The sequence below is a fragment of the Oncorhynchus kisutch genome, linkage group LG16 (assembly GCF_002021735.2).
Source record: "Oncorhynchus kisutch isolate 150728-3 linkage group LG16, Okis_V2, whole genome shotgun sequence".
NCBI lineage: Eukaryota > Metazoa > Chordata > Actinopteri > Salmoniformes > Salmonidae > Oncorhynchus > Oncorhynchus kisutch.
This window is the reverse complement of record NC_034189.2, coordinates 41,667,845-41,689,992: the sequence shown is the minus strand read 5'-3', so window position 1 is coordinate 41,689,992 and position 22,148 is coordinate 41,667,845. Positions and strand designations below refer to the sequence as shown.

The 22,148-nt window shown below is 43.2% G+C and overlaps 1 protein-coding gene across 1 annotated transcript in view; it reads right to left on the bottom strand.

Moving 5' to 3' along the window:
• LOC109878166 (pinopsin) overlaps positions 1-22,148 on the bottom strand; it is a 26,319-nt gene extending 4,171 nt beyond the window's left edge. The window contains exons 1-2 of the mRNA XM_020470386.2: positions 21,408-22,148; positions 2,572-2,897 (exon numbers count right to left, since the gene is read on the bottom strand). Of these exons, the coding sequence (XP_020325975.2) occupies positions 2,572-2,897; positions 21,408-21,777 (696 nt within the window). The 5' untranslated portion in view covers positions 21,778-22,148. The remainder of the gene's footprint in view (positions 1-2,571; positions 2,898-21,407) is intronic.

The following is a 22,148-nucleotide window of genomic DNA, read 5'->3' as shown; positions in this document are numbered from 1 at the left end:
TAGTCAGCCACCAATTGTGCAAGTTCTCCCACTTAAAAAGATGAGAGGCCTGTAATTTTCAACATAGGACACTTCAACTATGACAGACAAAATGAGGGAAAAAAATCCAGAAAATCACATTGTAGGATTTTTTATTAAATTATTTGCAAATTATGGTGGAAAATAAGTATTTGGTCACCTACAAACAAGCAAGATTTCTGGCTCTCACAGACCTGTAACTTCTTCTTTAAGAGTCTCCTCTGTCCTCCACTCGTTACCTGTATTAATGGCACCTGTTTGAAATTGTTATCAGTATAAAAGACACCTGTCCACAACCTCAAACAGTCACACTCCAAACTCCACTATGGCCAAGACCAAAGAGCTGTCAAAGGACACCAGAAACAAAATTGTAGACCTGCACCAGGCTGGGAAGACTGAATCTGCAATAGGTAAGCAGCTTGGTTTGAAGAAATCAACTGTGGGAGCAATTATTAGGAAATGGAAGACATACAAGACCACTGATAATCTCCCTCGATCTGGGGCTCTACGCAAGATCTCACCCCGTGGGATCAAAATGATCACAAGAACGGTGAGCAAAAATCCCAGAACCACACAGGGGGACCTAGTGAATGACCTGCAGAGAGCTGGGACCAAAGTAACAAAGCCTACCATAAGTAACACACTACGCCGCCAGGGACTCAAATCCTGCAGTGCCAGACGTGTCCCCCTGCTTAAGCCAGTACATATCCAGGCCCGTCTGAAGTTTGCTAGAGAGCATTTGGATGATCCAGAAGAAGATTGGGAGAAAGTCATATGGTCAGATGAAACCAAAATATAACTTTTTGGTAAAAACTCAACTCGTCGTGTTTGGAGGACAAAGAATGCTGAGTTGCATCCAAAGAACACCATACCTACTGTGAAGCATGGGGGTGGAAACATCATGCTTTGAGGCTGTTTTTCTGCAAAGGGACCAGGGCGACTGATCCGTGTAAAGGTAAGAATGTATGGGGCCATGTATCGTGAGATTTTGAGTGAAAAACCTCCTTCCATCAGCAAGGGCATTGAAGATGAAACGTGGCTGGGTCTTTCAGCATGACAATGATCCCAAACACACCGCCCGGGCAACGAAGGAGTGGCTTCGTAAGAAGCATTTCAAGGTCCTGGAGTGGCCTAGCCAGTCTCCAGATCTCAACCCCATAGAAAATCTTTGGAGGGAGTTGAAAGTCTGTGGTGCCCAGCAACAGCCCCAAAACATCACTGCTCTAGAGGAGATCTGCATGGAGGAATGGGCCAAAATACCAGCAACAGTGTGAAAACCTTGTGAAGACTTACAGAAAACGTTTGATCTCTGTAATTGCCAACAAAGGGTATATAACAAAGTATTGAGAGAAACTTTTGTTATTGACCAAATACTTATTTTACACCATCATTTGCAAATAAATTCATTTAAAATCCTACAATGTGATTTTCAGGATTTTTTTTCTTCTCATTTTGTCTGTCATAGTTGAAGTGTACCTATGATGAAAATTACAGGCCTCATCTTTTTAAGTGGGAGAACTTGCACAATTGGTGGCTGACTAAATACTTTTTTGCCCCACTGTATATAGATGCAGCATTATGTTATTCATATTGTGGGCAGATAGCCCATTAGCTGTTCTATAAATACATGACTGTGAACATGCAAGTGTGATTTGGCAGTTAAACTGCAGGATTACCACTGTGGTAGTATGTGCAATTAGACACTTGAATGGTAGCCTAACAATGGATGGTAGCTGCTACCAACTCAGTGTTCTTGTGGTTAGTGTCTGCCCTGAGGTTGAGAGTTTGATCCCCGGCTGAGTCGTTCCAAAGACAGTAAAAATGGGACCCGGTGTGTCTCTGCTTGGTACTCAGCATGAAGGAGATCGATTGGAGGCAAGGCCCTGCGATAGACTAGCATCCTGTCAGGGAGATGTACACCAATCTGCCTCGTGCTACAGAAGAAGGAGAGCTGTTTTGGCTCGCTTGTGCAAAGCTACTTACTCGTGGTGCTTAGTCCTCTATAATTCAGTGGTGACCGTGCTAGTAATCAGCAATACATTGACTTTGCGGGGCTAGCTGGGTTCACTATCTTAATGTATGTCAAACAAATTATTACTTAAACACGGAAGGGTGGAGACACCAGATAACGCTGACTGGGAGAGCGAGATATCACTAGGCAGTGCTTCAGCATTCTACCCAATAACTGACAGTTTTAACACTGCAAGTCTTTCTGATTATCAGTGGTTTATCAGCAGGTTCAGACCCTGACACAACATGCTGATCTGGGGCTTTGCATGAGTAAACTTGACTCTACTCTGCTCAAGCCTCACTTCTATTGTTTTATTGACGAAAACACACACACGTGCAAATGCACCCATCCATGTTGGTTTTAGGTACTGTAAACACCTACCACTTCTTCACAGGTAGATGATTACAGTTATTCAGAATAAGAAGTTTGCGTGAAGAATAGCGAATAAACAGAATATGTGTAGGCAAACATTGCATGGTGTGTTTTGATTGATTTCAAGCCATTTTTCATTTGAACCCATGTGGATAGGTGGGACAGCTCACCTGTTTGACAGCGTAGAGCAGCCTCCCGTAGCAGTAGACCATGACCAGCACAGGCAGCCCCAGACAGAAGATGAACAGGCAGATGATGTAGGAGTGAGATTGGGGAGTCTGGGATGTCCAGGTGACCGAGCAGCTGGTCCCGGCCCCCTCCAGGCCGTAACTACTCCAGCCCAGCAGGGGGGGCACTGTCCAGAACAGGGAGTAGAGCCAGGAGCCCGCCACAGCCAGCAGAGGCTTGCGGTAGTCGGGGGCCCGCTTGTTGTACACGGTTAATGTGCTGTAGCGGTCATAGGAGAGGAAGGCCAGCGAGATTAGCGACACAATTCCTGAGAGATGGATAGAGAAAGAGAGGAAGGTAGGGAGAGAATGAGAGAGAGAGAGAGAGAGAGAGAGAGAGAGAGAGAGAGAGAGAGAGAGAGAGAGAGAACAAGAGGGATGGTGGTATACCGTGATTACCCATTACATGGATTATTGCGAGACAGTCACTGAGACAGATTGTGGTGCACTGGCAGGCTACCCTTGAAAACAGACTAACTTCATGCGTTCTGTTTGGCTTTTCTAAACTGAGCCTTAATACCCAAGTAAACAATCACTTTTGAAGGGGGAACATGTGAAATTCCCTATTTTATGCGGCTATTTTAAGCAGCCCCATGAACACATCAGAGTGTGCATTACAGCAATGAAGAGTTATATTGCAGCCCCTGCAATTATGAAAACAATACTTTAGGTTTCAGTTACATTTTGAAAGCAAACTGCCTTCAGTAGTCTAAGTTCAGTGGGATCTGTGAGAAGTTGTGCACTGTGTTATGTTATCAGATAGGAGTGACACGTCCAGTAATCATATGCATATGGTTCTCTATACTGGATTTCTACACTCTTAGAAAAAGGATTCCAACAAAACCCCTTTTTGGTTCCAGGTTTAACTATTTTGGGTTCTGTGTAGAACTCTCTGTGGAAAGGGTTATACATGGAACCCAAAAGGGTTCTACCTGGAATCAAAAAGGGTTATCCTATGGGGACAGCCGAAGAACCATTTTGGGTTCTAGATAGCAGGTTTTACCGGATAATACTTTAATTTAGCCACTTAAAACCCCCAAATATATCTTATCACTTCAAGGGCAATATCATATGAATATTGGAGGCTGAGATGGTTTGCACGTACACATACAGTACGTATGTGTACGTGCAAACCATCTCAGCCTCCAATATTCATGGTGCAATAGTTTGTGTCAGGGGGCTAGGGTCCTGCTGTTATATGTGGAGTATTTCTCCTGTCTTATCCGGTGTCCTGTGTGAATTTAAGTATGCTCCCTCTAATTCACTCTCTTTTTCTCTCTCTCTCTCTCTCTCTCTCTCTCTCTCTCTCTCTCTTTCTCTCGTTGGACCTGAGCCCTAGGACCATGCCTCAGGACTACATGGCCTGATAACTCCTTGCTCTCCCCAGTCCACCTGATCATGCTGCTGTGCCAGTTTTAACTGTTTCAACAGCAGGCAGGGCTAATGGAACCATGACCTGTTCACTGGACGTGCTACCTTGTCCCATACCTGCTGTTTTGGACTCTCTACCGCACCTGCTGTCTCTAACTCTGAATGATCGGCTATGAAAAGCCAACTGACTTTTACTCCTGAGGTGCTGATCTGTTGCACCCTCTACAACCACTGTGATTATTATTATCTGACCCTGCTGGTCATCTATGAACAGAGTTCCTCTGGAGATGGGAGAATCTTCAAGAAGGACAACCATCTCTGCAGCACTCCAACAATCAGGGCTTTATGGTAGAGTGGCCAGACGGAAGCCAATCCTCAGTAACAGGCACATGACAGCCCGCTTAGAGTTTGCCAAAAGGCACCAAAAGGACTCTCAGTCCATGAGAAACAAGATTCTCTGGTCTGTTGAAACCAAGATTGAACTCTTTGGCCTGAATGCTAAGCGTCATGTCTGGAGGAAACCTGGCACCATCCCTACGTTGAAGCAGGGTGGTGGCAGCATCATGCTGTGGGGGATGTTTTTCAGCGGCAGGGACTGGGAGACTAGTCAGGATCGAGGGAAAGATAAACAGAGCAAAGTACAGAGAGATCCTTGACGAAAACCTGCTCCAGAGCGCTCAGGACCTCGAACCCAATGAAACATCTCTGGAGAGACCTGAAAATAGCTATGTAGCGACACTCCCCATCCAACCTGACAGAGCTTGAGAGGATCTGCAGAGGAGAAGAATTGAACCCTGTGGCACCCCCATAGAGACTGCCAGAGGCCCGGACAACAGGCCCTCCGATTTGACACACGGAACTCTATCAGATAAATAGTTGGTGAACCAGGTGAGGCAATCATTTGAGAAACCAAGGCTATCGAGTCTGCCGATGAGGATGTGGTGATTGACAGAGTCGAAAGCCTTGGCCAGTTCAATGAATACGGCTGCACAGTATTGTTTCTTATCGATGGCAGTTAAGATATCGTTTAGGATCTTGAGTGTGGCTGAGGTGCACCCATGACCAGCTCTGAAACCAGATTGCATAGAGGAGAAGGTATGGTGGGATTCGAAATGGTCGGTAATCTGTTTGTTGACTTGGCTTTCGAAGACCTTAGAAAGTCAGGGTAGGATAGATATAGGTCTGTAGCAGTTTGGGTCAAGAGTGTCCCCCCCTTTGAAGAGGGGGATGACCGCAGCTGCTTTTCAATCTTTGGGAATCTCAGACAACATGAAAGAGAGGTTGAACAGGCTAGTAATAGGGGTTGCAACAATTTCGGCAGATCATTTTAGAAAGAAAGGGTCCAGATTGTCTAGCACGGCTGATTTGTAGGGGTCCAGATTTTGCAGCTCTTTCAGAACATCAGCTGCCTGGATTTCGGAGAAGGAGAAATGGGGAAGGCTTGGGCGAGTTGCTGTGGGGGGTGCAGTGCTGTTGACCAGGGTATGGGTAGCCAAGTGGAAAGCATGGCCAGCTGTAGAAAAATGCTTATTGAAATTCTCAATTATAGTGGATTTATCGTTAGTGACAGTGTTTCCTATCCTCAGTGCAGTGGGCAGCTGGGAGGAGGTGTTCTTATTCTCCAAGGACTTTACAGTGTCCCAGAACTTTTTTGAGTAAGTGTTGCAGGAAGCAAATTTCTGCTTGAAAAAGCTAGCCTTGGCTTTTCTAACTGCCTGTGTGTATTGGTTTCTAGCTTCCCTGAAAAGTTGCATATCACGGGGGCTGTTTGATGCTAATTCAGAACGCCATAGGATGTTTTTGTGTTGGTTAAGGGCAGTCAGGTCTGGAGAGAGCCAGGGGCTATACCTGTTCCTGGTTCTAAATTTCTTGAATGGGGCATGCTTATTTAAGATGGTGAGGAAGGCATCCTCTACTGACGGGATGAGATCAATGTCCTTCCAGGATACCCCGGCCAGGTCGATTAGAAAGGCCTGCTCGCTGAAGTGTTTCAGGAAGCATTTGAAAGTGATGAGTGAAGGTCGTTTGACCGCTGACCCATTACGGATGCAGGCAATGAGGCAGTGATCACTGAGATCTTGGTTGAAAACAGCAGAAGTGTATTTAGAGGGCAAGTTGGTTAGGATGATATCTATGAGGGTGCCCGTGTTTACGGATTTGGGGTGGTACCTGGTAGGTTCATTGATAATTTGTGTGAGATTGAGGGCATCAAGCTTAGATTGTAGGATGGCTGGGGTGTTAAGCATGTTCCAGTTCAGGTCGCCTAGCAGCACGAGCTCTGAAGATAGATGGGGGGCAATCAGTTCACATATGGTGTCCAGAGCACAGCTGGGGGCAGAGGGTGGTCTATAGCAGGTGGCAACAGTGAGAGACTTCTTTTTAGAGAGGTGGACTTTTAAAAGTAGAAGTTCAAATAGTTTGGGTACAGACCTGGATAGTAGATCAGAACTCTGCAGGCTATCTCTGCAGTAGATTGTAACACCGCCTCCTTTGACCATTCTATCTTGTCTGAAAATGTTGTAGTTCGGAATGGAGATTTTGGTGGTCTTCCTAAGCCAGGATTCAGACACGGCTAGAACATCCGGTTTGGCAGAGTGTGCTAAAGCAGTGAATAAAACAAGCTTAGGGAGGAGGCTTCTAATGTTAACATGCAAGAAACCAAGGCTATTACGGTTACAGAAGTCATCAAAAGAGAGTGCCTCGGGAATAGGAGTGGAGCTAGACACTGCAGGGCCTGGATTCACCTCTATATCACCAGAGGAACAGAGGAGGAGTAGGATAAGGGTACGGCTAAAAACTATGAGAATTGGTCATTTAGAACGTCCAGAACAGAGAGTAAAAGGAGCTTTCTGGGGCTGATAAAATAGCTTCAAGGTATAATGTACAGACAAAGGTATGGTAGGATGTGAATACAGTGGAGGTAAACCTAGGTATTGAGTGATGATGAGAGAGATATGATCTCTAGAAACATCATTGAAACCTGGTGATGTCATCGCATGTGTGGGTGGTGGAACTGAAAGGTTGGATAAGGTATAATGAGCAGGGCTAGAGGCTCTACAGTGGAATAAGCCAATAAACACTAACCAGAACAGCAATGGACAAGGCATATTGATATTAAGGAGAGGCATGCTTAGTCGAGTGATCACAAGGGTCCAGTTAGTAGTGAGGTTGGTTGGGGTAACGGCGATTCAGACAGCTACCCGGGCCATCGTTAGCTAGCTAGCGTAGGACAGTGTTCTGTTTTTAGCCACTTCGTGCGTTTCCGTTAGTAGATTAGTGGGGTTCCGTGTGGTAGATGGGATCAATCCAAATGGCAAAATGGATATAGTAATAGTGACTCAAGAAAAATTGTCTGAGAGACCTATTCAGAAAGCAGCCGATAAGACAGCTAACGATTAGCGGGCCGCAGATGGCCATTCAGGTAACATCGCGACGGAGGAGCCAGTTGGATAACTCCCTTGTGCAGATAACGTCGGTAGTACCGTCGTGAAGGCCCGGTGGGGCTCCGCATCGGCAGTAAAACGGGTCCGGATAGGTGATTGTAGCCCAGGAGTGGTTGATGGAACTCTTCAGCTGGCTAGCTCCGGAATAATTGAAGTTTGCTCCGGGACCGACGTAAGCCAATAGTCACACGGATAGCAGCTAGCTAGCTGCGAGATCCAGGTGTAAATGTTCAGAGCTTTCGGTTGAAATCCGTGGATTTGGAGAGAAAAATAGGTCCAGTATATTCTGGTCTGTTGTACAAAACTGGCGATACCTTTTCGAGCTAAAGGATAGGTGATGACCATCAACCGTGGTTAGCTAAATACTAACGTTATCCAGTAAACTGGCTAGCTTCTGGCTAGCTTCTGGCTAGCTCCTGGTTAGCTCCTGGCTAGCTTTTGGCTATCTTTTGGCTAGCTTCTGGTTAGCACCTGGTTAGCTTCTGGTTAGCTTCAGGCTAGCTTCTATTGTGGATTTCAGATTTGAGGTAAATAATACTTTTTTTTTAAATTGGTGAGGCGGGTTGCAGGAGAGTGTTTTGAAGTTGAGTTTTTGGAAAAGAAAATATATAAAAGATATGCGAAAAAAGATTTTAATATATATATACACGGGACACGACAAGACGAGGACAAAGGACGTCTGACTGCTATGCCATCTTGGACACACTATGTTTACACATCACATATCAACCAAATGAGAAATTAAAGGAGAAAATACCTTTTCCGCTCATATATTTCTCACCATCACGGCAAGTTATGAGTTGTGAGTGTGACTGCGGTATGTGTGTATAGGGGTGTTAGGGGTGGGCTGAAATGACGCATTTGCTGCAAATGAGTCATTCCATCACTCCACATATTCCACTGTAATTACTGCGCTATCAGATATGATTTCATTGACATCTGATCAAGTGGTTCATATTATGTATTTGGAATAAGACACTGGGAAATGCCTGCAGGGTATTAGCAACATGTACATATGGCTTAATTAAATCCCAAAGTTGAGCAACTGAAGTGTCAAAATCCCTCTAATTCACTACGTGATACTCCTATCACTGCCACCAATAAAGTAGATCCATTATCTGTCACAACCTACCCAGAACCGATTCCAGTGAATCACACAATGGATAAACCGAAGTGGTACTGGTTATAGCAGTCTGTGGATCCTTCTTTTCTTCTGAGATATAATCAAATTATTTCCACACACCTGTAAAAAGGCAACTCAGTTGTGCCAGTGCTTTTCCTACAGTGAATCACACAATGGAAAATGTCACACGATGCTCTCCCGGCTGTGAACGCTTGCTTTATCCATCAGTTACATAACCTGTCTATGCTAATGACAACTATTTACAGAGCCCAATCAGGAACCCCCTATGATCCTCCAGCCCCATGTATAATGAAGACACACACACACACACACACACACACACACACACACACACACACACACACACACACACACACACACACACACACACACACACACACACACACACACAGATGAGTAACAAACCCCCTGTCACGGTTACCCTGTCATGCACACCCATCTTAATCAACTCTCTCTGTCTTCAGGCTCTTCACACACACAACCTCCAGGCACCAACAATTCATATTCATGTAATATATTGTATGTTAATAGAAAAACATGTCAATTATAATTCTAGGTAACAGAAAAAAATATGAAATTATAATTCTAGGTAATAGAACAAATATTTAATTATAATTCTAGGTAATAGAACAAATATTTAATTATAATTCTAGGTAATAGAAAAAATATTTAATTATAATTCTAGGTAATAGAAAAAATATATAATTATAATTCTAGGTAATAGAAAAAATATTTAATTATAATTCTATGGTGTGGAATATCATTTTGAGAAATTGATAATTGTGTTGGACAATTGGACATTATAATGGTAATGTTATGTCAATGTATAGAGTTGAAGTCATTGAATAGAAATATACATTTGCTTGTATATTGTAGAAGATTAACCATACAGTTCATCTAGGTTCTATAATTTGTTTTTGGAGCGGTAACTGGAAAGCCAGGTGTCGATATCGACAGTATTCATTATCTACATATACCCCTTGGCCAAATCATCCCCCAACATGCTCTCCAATTCCACTGCTAAACTGATGACACACAAATCTATGTTCAATCCAAACCTACCTCTGACCCCCCCACCATCACGCATCAGCTGTTTAAAATAAATAAAATCGCTCAAACTTTCTGAAACTCAAAATCGGCACCTTACAAATCCTCGCATGGCTTGGCCCCCTCCTGTCTCTCTGACATGCTACACATCTACACCCCCATCCGCAGCCGTCCATCCATCCTACGCTTCATGGGGGATCGCGCCTTCTCTCTCTGGAACTCTCTCACCCCTGAACTTCCTGAGTTCGGACTCCATCCGAATCTCCAAAAACAACCTTTTCAGAATAGCATTCAGCCTATAGCGTTTTAAACCGTCTAGCTCTTTTAAAAAAAAATTCTACCTATCGGGTTACAGAGGTCTTTCAAGTAGCCTCTCGATTTGAACTGCCTTCGTGAGCTTGACATTGTTATTGCTGTTGTTGCTGTTTTCCCCCATGTATTAATTATCTTGCTATTTTTGGGGTGCCGGGCGCCTTTGTGGTAATGCACTTTGCTTTTAGTATTGTCGTGTTTATTTAGGCTATTTTATGTTTTACTCTGTATGTGTCCCTAGGTATCTTCAAAGGCACAAATACAAGGTATTATTCTTATTATTTAAGATGCTGTTGCAAATGAAAACGTTGCTGTAGGAAGCTGCCGAGGCTGTTGCTTTAATAAGGACCTCTGAGCCCCGACGGGTCATCTTTCAACATAAGTTTACTAATTTATCGAGGGGTGAGAAAGTGATGTGAAATTCAGAAACAGCCTTGGCTTAGCTCTGTAGCTCAAAACAGTGGGCACATGGCTGCATGCCTGTCATTACAGATTGGATATTCAATCTACTCCACTCCACTCCCCAGTCACATTTCATTGACTCAATCAGTGTAAGGCACACAATCACACTCCCTCCTTCGAGGACCAGAGGGCGGAAAAGACGCTACAGCAGCAAGGCCAGTGATTGGCTCTTCCCTCTGGTTGACCCCTAGGGGAGCTGACCTGTCAGTGCAGATGAGGAAGCAGCCGAGTTCATCCATGTCCTTTAACCCTCTTCCCTCCACCAAGAGACTAGAGAGACAGTCAGACTCAGACCATGGTCCGTTTATCATGCCCAGGTTTCTCATATGCCAATATTCCATATTGAATTCCATTTAGAAATCGCATAGGAGTCCCTGATTGTATATATTTTCCCTCTTGAGAAACCCCCTTGCCCAATTATGCATGATGAATTTCCCGAGGTTAACATCGATTTATTTGCCCTTTCATTTTTTTTATTTGGTATCTCATCAACCTCTGGGTATCAGAATGTAACTATCTCAACATCATTATTTTCTATAAATAGATCAACAAGAAACAGTGAACCAATACCAATAACTTACCAAACTATAGTATGCATGAGAGCATCCAGTAACTCACACAGACTGAATATTTGTGATACATATATCAGTGGGCATTACATATATTCTTAATATATAATTCAATTAGATGTATGGAGTCACAAAGGATGTACAGTGCCTTCGGAAAGTATTCAGACCCCTTGACTTTTTCTACATTTTGTTACATTACAGCCTTCTTCTAAAATTGATTAAATGTTTCATCAATCTACACACAATACTCCATAATGACAAAGCAAAAACAGGTACTTTTTTTTGTTGTTAATTTATACAATTAAAAAAAAACTGAAATATCACATATACATAGGTATTCAGACCCTTTACTCAGTACTTTGTTGAAGCACCTTTGGCAGTGATTACAGCCTCAATTCTACTTCGGTATGACGCTACAAGCTCGGCACACCTGTATTTGGGGAGTTTCTCCCATTCTTCTCTGCAGATCCTCTCAAGCTCTGTCAGGTTGGATGGGGAGCATTGCTGCATGGCTATTTTCAGGTCTCTCCAAAGATGTTCGATCGGGTTCAAGTCCGGGCTCTTGCTGGGCCACTCAAGGACATTCAGAGACTTGTCCCGAAGCCACTCTTGGCTGTGTGCTTAGGGTCATTGTCCTGTTGGAAGGTGAATCTTCACCCCAGTCTGAGGTCTGGAGCGCTATGGAGCAGGTTTTCATCAAGGAGCTCTCTGTACTTTGCTCCGTTCATCTTTACCTCAATCCTGACTAGTCTCCCAGTCCCTGCCGCTGAAAAACATCACCACAGCACGATGTGTCACAGTAGGGATGGTGCCAGGTTTCCAGACGTGACACTTGACATTCAGGCCAAAGAGTTCAATCTTGGTTTCATCAGCTCAGAGAATATTGTTTCTTATGGTCTGAGAGTCTTTAGGTGCCTTTTGGAAAAATCCAAACGGGCTGTTGTGCATTTTACTGAGGAGTGGCTTCTGGCTGGTCACTCTACCATAAAGGCCTGATTGGTGGAGTGCTGCAGAGATGGTTGTCCTTCAGGTTCTCCCATCTCCACAGAGGAATTCTAGAGCTCTGTCAGAGTGACCATCGGGTTCCTGGTCACCTCCCTGACCAAAGCCCTTCTCCCCCGATTGCTCAGTTTGGCCAGACGGCCAGCTCTAGCCAAATTTGACAGTTTATGTTATTTTTTATTGAAGGAAAGCTTATAAATTGCTTTCAGTACTTCATGGACATTTGCATTGCATAGCGGTGGGTGCAATGTAACGGCGGCAGCCTATCAGAAGAGTTGGGTGTGTGGCCTGTTGTGGCTTTCAATTGGTTATTTTTGGCCACCCTTGCGAGTGAATTCCATTCCAGGTAGTGTGTTCTGTATTTTCTTTTTTATGATTATATATTTACTGCCAGCACTAAATCTTAAATGATATCTGTGTACGAACTGTGATACTGTGATACACAATTTGGTTAAAAAAATGATTATTTAAAGAAAGTGTTTTGAGTTATGGAACAAACTTAATACAGTATCTTGACAACCGGGAAATGTATTTAATTGTTTGGAACCCAATTGCAGAAAATCTGATAATTCTGGAGTGAAAAATCGACTTCGTAAAATGTTGTGGTATATTAGTAGTTATGTTATTTATTAGGTTTAACCAAAGGGGAAAAGTAAGTTGAGTGTTGAAAGAAATAGGTTGCAACTTGAAATCTAGGTTTTTTATTAATCAAATACACTGCTCAAAAAAATAAAGGGAACACTAAAATAACACATCCTAGATCTGAATTAATGAAATATTCTTATTAAATATTTTTGTTCTTTACATAATTGAATGTGCTGACAACAAAATCACGCAAAAATTATCAATGGAAATCAAATTTATCATCCCATGGAGGTCTGGATTTGGAGTGACACTCAAAATTAAAGTGGAAAACCACACTACAGGCTGATGCAACTTTGATGTAATGTCCTTAAAACAAGTCAAAATGAGGCTCAGTAGTGTGTGTGGCCTCCACGTGCCTGTATGACCTCCCTACAACACCTGGGCATGCTCCTGATGAGGTGGCGGATGGTCTCCTGAGGGATCTCCTCCCAAACCTGGACTAAAGCATGGATGGAGCGAGACATGATGTCCCAGATGTGCTCAATTGGATTCAGGTCAGGCAGGAACTGCTGACACACTCCAGCCACATGAGGACTAGCATTGTCTTGCATTAGGAGGAACCCAGGGCCAACCGCACCAGCATATGGTCTCACAAGGGGTCTGAGGATCTCATCTCAGTACCTAATGGCAGTCAGGCTACCTCCGGCGAGCACATGGAGAGCTGTGCGGCCCCCCAAAGAAATGCCACCCGACACCATGACTGACCCACCGCCAAACCGGTCATGCTGGAGGATGTTGCAGGCAGCAGAACGTTCCCCATGGCGTCTCCAGACTCTGTCACGTCTGTCAAGTGCTCAGTGTGAACCTGCTTTCATCTGTGAAGAGCACAGGGCGCCAGTGGCGAATTTGCCAATCTTGGTGTTCTCTGGCAAATGCCAAACGTCATACACGGTGTTGGGCTGTAAGCACAACCCCCACCTGTGGACGTCGGGCCCTCATACCAACTTCATGGAGTCTGTTTCTGACCGTTTGAGAAGACACATGCACATTTGTGGCCTGCTAGAGGTCATTTTGCAGGGCTCCTCCTGCTCCTCCTTGCACAAAGGCAGAGGTAGCGGTCCTGCTGCTGGGTTGTTGCCCTCCTACGGCCTCCTCCACGTCTCCTGATGTACTGGCCTGTCTCCTGGTAGCGCCTCCATGCTCTGGACACTACGCTGACAGACACAGCAAACCTTGCCACAGCTCGCATTGATGTTCCATCCTGGATGAGCTGCACTACCTGAGCCACTTGTGTGGGTTGTAGACTCCGTCTCATGCTACCACTAGAGTGAAAGCACCCCCAGCATTCAAAAGTGACCAAAACATCAGCCAGGAAGCATAGGAACTGAGAAGTGGTCTGTGGTTACCACCTGCAGAACCACTCCTTTATTGGGGGTGACTTGCCACATGTTGCACAACAGCATGTGAAATGTATTGTCAATCAGTGTTGCTTCCTAAGTGGACAGTTTGATTTCACAGAAGTGTGATTGACTTGGAGTTACATTGTGTTGTTTAAGTGTTCCCTTTATTGTTTTGAGCAGTGTATAACGGTTGGCATTGAATCATATATTTGGTTTCAACAAATGTACTTTTTTTCAATTGAGAAAACCTAACTCATTTACTTGTAAAAAATGTTAGGGTTGTACAGTGTACAGTGTACATACTTCCTTCTACACACGTACATCGTTCTACATTTGTATGTCATTCTACGTACATACAGTCACTTTGGTTTTAAATCTAAAGCAGTCATTACACCATGCTTTGAACCATGATGACTTGTGTAATCTCATCTCCCAATCTCCCGCCATCTCCATCCCATGTTAGTTCATTTCTGTGAGAGTTCTTCCTACACTCCAAAAGATCCTCCTCTCCTCACAGCATGTTCTAATCTTCAAAGATCTTTTTAATCATGTCTATCAGCGCCCCTCCAGATTACTCTCGAAACAGAGATTTGGGCCCTGCCACGCTTGAGCACAGAGAAAAAAGAAGCCGCATTCCACATAAAGAGAAATGTCTATGGTTGTGCAGATGTTTGTGCATCCCTTCTTCTGTTTGGAGGCTGTTTTTTTTGGAGAATAGACATAAAAGTTTGCGGTTGTAGTCTATTTTAGGAGAAGAGTAGATGTTCGGAGCTGTTTTTGCTTCAGACCTCCATTTTAGCTACTGCTGGGTAGCGGATGGTCGGGAGGCCAGGTTTGGAATGAGGACCCCAAGCAACAGCTGTAACCCATTACGTAGCTATCTGCCAAGGGCACAATGACTCTGCATGGAAACCTCTCTTAATTTAACCACCCAATATGCTTCAGAGGCCCAGGACATCTGTTAATTATTCAACAGTAGTAGCCACAAAAAGTCTAAATTATTGAACATTATATTATGTGAAAATGCAAGGTGCGTCCACTTTTCTCTAAGTAAAGTTCCTACATCTGTATTGACTGACCACTACAGTGCAGTTTGTGTGCACGTATTCTGCAGAGGGTTTCAACTGCGCACAGTATGGCACAAAGAAATATAATATAATTACTTTTCCTGCTTTACTTTGTGGCCGCTGGTCCACCCATCACGGTACATTGACTTCAATGGAGATGCCGGTTCTAGTAAGTTTATTTCTATGGTATCCCACCACCCACAACCTGCGGATGAGTTAAGCTCTGAGCACTATTGAGAAACAGGGAATGGATGGAGAGTGTGGGTGGGGCTGACTTTGTGCTCGGTGTGGTGTGACTAACAGAGGGAGAAATGTCTTGGTATTTCAATGCCATTCACAGTTCACACGCCATCCTGCAGATTCCATCTCAGAGGTTGAGGTCACCTTGGTGGTCCAATAGTGACAGCCAGCGGACAGGGGGCTGGATGGCAGTTTTCTTTTGCCAGGGGAGTAGTATATGGATATGTCCCTTTCACTGTGTCATTGTGGAATGGGCCACTGTTCTGTAGAACTCACACCTATAGTGGGAAATGTTGTCCACTAAAAGGACAGGGTGTGAAATGAAAGTGGTTTGGAGTTCCTGGATTCTGGAACACCATGTACTGCACCCTATTAAATTAACATAATACTTTGACATCAACACTATTATGCTCCAATAGAGGGAAGCATTGGTATACTCCAAATTGCAGTAGCGTAACCCTTCTCAAATACTCATATTCAAATCAAAATCACATTTGATTTGTCACATGTGCCCAATAAAACAGCTGTATACTCTTACAAAACTGGTGCTAGAACCGAAAAGGATTATTCGCCTGTCCCCATAGGAGAGGCCTTTGAAGAACCCTTTTTGGTGCCAGGTAGAACCCTTTTGAATTCCATGTAGAACTAGAGCTGGGCGATATGGCAAATAAATGATCATGATATATATATTTTTTGTCATTCGATAACGATAATAATCACGATATTAATCAAATCATGTTTAAAAAGGGTCATTTCTGCTTCAGACTCAAGAATGACTGAACAAACCCAAGGCTTTAATGTTTCTTAATTATTTTCAGAAGTAGAACTCACAAATAACATTTTAACTTGTAAACCCTTACAAGTCATGAGCAAGATTTTTTTATTTTTTATTTTTAAACAAATAGTGCAAGTCAATATGCATTGTAACTGTTAGCCTAACGGCACATCACAGTTGAAGTTGGGGTAGGTGTTGTCTGACAAGTTACAAGCAAGTTACAAAACAAGTCTGTCTACAAGTTGACATCAACACTATTATGCTCCAATAGAGGGAAGCATTGGTATACTCCAAATTGCAGTAGTGTAACCCTTCTCAAATACTCATATTCAAATCAAAATCACATTTGATTTGGCTTTAAAGCTGCCCTATGGCAGGTCACTATGAGGGGGAGCTGGTCGCAGGAATGCACAGGTAGCGCTTTGCCAGGTGGAGGACTTTGGGAAAGTGTTTTGGGGTGGATCTTCCAACAGTCCAGTGGATTGGTTTCACTGTCGGCACCAGGAGACTGAAGGTAGCAGCTGAGTTCCTTTTCTACCAGCTGGATTTCAGTGAGACCTGTGGTAGTGGAGAGGCTTCTTGAAAAAAACTGCCCAGTGACTTTCTCTTTTTAGCTGTCAGTTGTGGTGAAGCAGCAGCAACGTCTCCCTGTGCTGGGCTTGGGTTTTCATGTCCCTCATTGACCATCTCTGAGACAGCTCTTGCTTTATTGTGGCCCACCTTCTCCTCTTTGATGTAATGTGTTTTAAACCGAGGGTCGACCAACGAGGATAAGTCCAGGAGGTCATCATATTTCTCCTTCAGATAGTCCAAGACTATCGTTTTGATGGTTTGGGTGAGCTCTGTTTCTATACTAGGCTGTGTCAAAGACTACAGCCACCCATGTCATAGACTGGTTTCTCTGCTACCGCAAGGCAAGCGGTAGCAAGGCCGGAGCGCCAAGTCTGCGACCAAAAGGCTCCTGAACAGCTTCTACTCCCAAGCCGTAAGACTGCTGAACAGTTAATCAAATGGCTACACAGACTATCTGCATTGATCCCCTTTTTCTTGCACTTGCTCTATGCACACATGCTACACTAACATTCCAACGCAGTCATGGGTGAACAGGGAGCACAGGAGGGGACTAAGCATGCACCCCCGAGGGGCCCCCAGGTTGAGGGTCAGGGTGGCGGATGTGTTGTTGCCTACCCTCCCCAGGGGTTATTTATAAAGGTTTATAAGTATTTTATAAACTGTTCATTTCTAGTTTTTAGATCTGTAATGAACGGTTGTCATAAACAGTTACCACATTGTTTGAAATGGTGTGCTCATTAGCTGCTTGCTAAATAATCAGCTCAGAAAATAAGAGCTTGCCTGTGACACAATTACTCCAATAGTTGATATTACTGAAAAAGAATCCATGACCTGATATGTAAACACACAAAGGCCCAGAAGACTCTTCTATCTAACAACTGCAGAGGGTAGCCTAGCAAGCCAACAGCCAGGCAGAGCTATGGCATAATAGGTGCTGGGCTCAGTGCTCTGCTATCCCATGAACAGACTGACCTTCTGATCAACCATAAACACCCCTCAGCCTGTTTTCAAAACACTTGACTCATGTGATGTCACAAACACTGAGAATTGCCCTAGTTTTGCTACCTCAAACCAGAGACAAATGGGCTGGGCCGAGAGGAATTCTAGAAGGCAGAGATACTCCGAGTAGATATTGAAGGAATTCCCCTTGACCACACCCACAAATTGAGGAAAACAAACAGTATTTTCTATTGTTGCTGTAAAGTTGCTGTATTGTTCAATGTACAAGTAAACAGGTCAAAAATCACAACCTACAGTTCGCTATGCTCCAACATAGGGATATACAGCCTGCAAGAAGAGCCGATGATTTAGGGTTTGTATATCGATTACCTCTCTTTAAATGATGATTTATTCGTTTTAGTCTCTGAATCGTTTAATCAAACATTTCGCCACCCGTTCCTGATATAAGAGGGGATTCAAAACTACAAACGGTCTCCTGAAATAGCCTAGTGTGCATGGGCACACATGTCGCCTCAGTGTCGTACTCTTGACTACAGCTGCAAAGAGGCGTTGGCAGACTTATTGCTGAGACAATTTGTTCAACGTTTTTTTGTGGTAAAGGGCAATATAGCAGGTTGTGGAACATTGGTGGAATAATATAATCTTACGGTCGTTAGAAGATGTAACAGATTGGCATTTTAAAGATCAGGACATGGTTCTGCATTCTCCTTTATTGATATTCAATGATAATTAAATGATAATGATATTAAAATCCTGGCCTGCACTCACTTCTCAATTCCCCTCATGAGTGCACCTTTTGTGGAAAGCTTTGGTGGAGAAAACCTCTTGGGGCAAATTAGGAGAAGTAACATAATGGCATTTGAAGCAACAGGGCAACCTTATGCATTTGTCTTTTTTTATATTAAATTATATTGAATGATAATAATGATATTCAAAGCCCACCCTCCCTCCTCAATTCCCCTCCTGAGTGCACCCTTTGAAAGTGTGTGAATCCCCACTCCTCCTGCTGATCTTTCATCTCCATTTGATTTACAGTGATTGAGCCCAACTATGTATGTATGTATATACTCTATTCTAGTCAAGGCTCATCACACCTTTTCTACTCATATACCGTCCATACACACCATTATATACATATATATTTATGTTCCGGACACGGACATTTCTCATTCTGATATTTCTTTATTTTTATTTTTGGGGGATTATGTACAGTTGAAGTTGGAAGTTTACATACACTTAAGTTGAAGTCATTGAAACACATTTTTCAACCACTCCACAAATGTCTTGTTAACAAACTATAGTTTTGGCAAGTCAGTTAGGACATCTACTTTGTGCATGGCAAGTAATTTTTCCCACAATTGTTTACAGACAGATTATTTCACTTATAATTCACTAAATCACAATTCCAGTGGGTCAGAAGTTTACATACACTAAGTTGACTGTGCCTTTAACAGCTTGGAAAATTCCAGAAAATTATGTCATGGCTTTCGAAGCTTCTGATAGGCGAATTGACATCATTTGAGTCAATTGGAGGTGTACCTGTGGATGTATTTCCAGACCTACCTTCAAACTCAGTGCCTCTTTGCTTGACATCATGGGAAAATCAAAAGAAATCAGCCAAGACCTCAGAAGAAAATTGTAGATCTGCACAAGTCTGGTTCATCCTTTGGAGCAATTTCCAAATGCCTGAAGGTACCACGTTCATCTGTACAAACAATAGTACACAAGTATAAACACCATGGGACCACGCTGCCGTCATACCGCTCAGGAAGGAGACACATTCTGTCTTCTAGAGATGAACATACTTTGGTGCGAAAAGTGCAAATCAATCCCAGAACAACAGCAAAGGACCTTGTGAAGATACTGGAGGAAACATGCACAAAAGTATCTATATCCACAGTAAAACGAGTCCTATATCAACATAACCTGAAAAGCTGCTCAGCAAGGAAGAAGCCACTTCTCCAAAACCGACATAAATAAGCCAGACTACGGGTTTGCAACTGCACATGGGGACAAAGATCGTAATTTTTGGAGAAATGTCCTCTGGTCTGATGAAACAAAAATAGAACTGTTTGGCCATAATGACCATTGTTATGTTTGGAGGGAAAAGGGGGAGGCTTGCAAGCTGAAGAACACCATCCCAACCGTGAAGCACGGGGGTGGCAGCATCATGTTGTGGGGGTGCTTTGCTGCAGGAGGGACTGGTGCACTTCACAAAATAGATGGCATCATGAGGCAGGAAAATGATGTGGATATATTGAAGCTACATCTCAAGACATCGGTCAGGAAGTTAAAGCTTGGTCGCAAATGGGTCTTCCAAATGGACGATGACCCCAAGCATACTTCCAAGTTGTGGCAAAATGGCTTTAGGACAACAAAGTCAAGGTATTGGATTGGCCATCACAAAGCCCTGACCTCAATCCTAGAGAACATTTGTGAGCAGAACTGAAAAAGCGTGTGCGAGCAAGGAGGCCTACAAACCTGACTCGGTTACACCATTTCTGTCAGGAGGAATGGGCCAAAATTCACCCAACTTATTGTGGGAAGCTTGTGGAAGGCTACCCGAAACGTTTGACCCAAGTTAAACAATTTAAAGGCAATGCTACCAAATACTAATTGAGTGTATGTAAACTTCTGACCCACTGGGAATGTGATGAAAGAAATAAAAGCTGAAATAAATCATTCTCTCTACTATTACTCTGACATTTCACATTCTTAAAATAAATTGGTGATCCTAACTGACATAAGACAGGGATTTTTTACTAGAATTTAATATCAGGTATTGTGAAAAACTGAGTTTAAATGTATTTGGCTAAGGTGTATGTAAACTTCCGACTTCAACTGTATGTATTGTTAGGTATTACTGCACTGTCAGAGCTAGAAACAAATATTTCGCTGCACCTTAATGTCTGCAAAATATGTGTTCACAAACTATACAATGCATTTGATTTGATTTGGATTATAAATAATATATTTTTTTGTAGGGGCAAATCAAGTCTCAAAATGTAAAGTGCCAATGACAAACTTTAGAAGCATTTTTAAAACGTGAACACACTACAAGTTTGCATTATCTGCTGTGCAGGAAATTCCCTGCTACAAAAGGGTGATCAAATTAAGATCCTACATCTGTAGCCCTGAATCCACTTCCATTCCACTAAACAATTTCACACACACTGCATAGCGTCACAGACAAAAAGCTTCCTATATCTGGGTCTAGACAGATTCATTGAAGGTATCTCTAAAGTACAGTGAGATAACTAACATTATCACGCTGACAGAATGGGTCTCTATTTTTTTCTCCCTCTCTTTCTGTTCCACTTGGCCGTGAGAGTACAGAAGCAATGATTTCACACGTCAGAGTCACAATTAAACTGTCTGTGGGGCACAGATGCAACTGCTGACAACACACTATCCATAAGACAATTCTGCTGTATGTGTGACATCAGGAATTATAGTGGGCTAACCCAGTCATGTGGCACGTGGGAAATCTGGAAGTGGAAGTCCATCACTTCGCTCCAATAATGCAATCACTGTACCCCACACTACACCTTTCATCGGCAACATAATCTGATACAAATTACCTATAGACAGACAGTCCCTAGTTCAGGACTCTCCAACCCGGTTCCTGGAGAGTTAAACGTCCTAGCGCAGCTGATTCGGATTATTAGCAGGTTGATAAAGTGAATCAATTATTTGGCACAATTATTTGGCACAATGATTTCTTTAAACGCATTGATGAGGCATCGAGGCTTTGATTGTGTTATTTTGAGAAAAATATATATAGTCACTTTGGTGACTATTTTGTTATGTAACAGTTGACTAAACTCACCGAAACAAGAGTTGGCGAAGCCGTACCACATGCACCCGTGCTTCCCGTACAGCCAGCGTGCTTGTAGACTGGAGGCGAAGCTGAGCGTGGTGCCACAGAGGCACACCAGCATGTCACTCACGCTGATGTTCAGCAAAAGCATGTTCACAGGAGTCCGCAGAGTTTTGAACTTAATAAACAGGATCAATACCACCAGGTTATTGATGAAACCAAAAACCATAATAGATCCAAGGAAGACGGACATAACATGGTGTCCCGTCCGAGACAGTCTTTTCGCCGGGGGCTCGTTCCATTCTTGATCCAGAGAGCTCAGTGGATCGTCGATGCTTCCATTCGAGCTGAAATTTAAATTAGCCGCCTCGGTATACATCGTTTTCAGTGATCCACATTCGAGAATGTCTCACATGGAGAAACAATTATAACATTTCTACCGTCAATGAACTACAATAGGCTACAGCATCACGTTTTCAATTGGCAATATCAACTGCCGACGGAGTTGTAGGCTAGAGGTGGTCGTATAGAGCCCACCGGAAAAAAACTTTAACTTCATTTTGAATCCAGACTCAAGCCTTGTATCCTCAGGAGGTGCAAAACAGGCTCATTCCGCTTGGAAACTGTAGTAGACAATTATGACGTTGCAATTTGGAGTTGAAAATAATGTATAATGCAAATAGAAATAATAATAAAAGGATAATAATCAACAATAATAGTCACTAATATCCGATCAATCCAGATTAATCC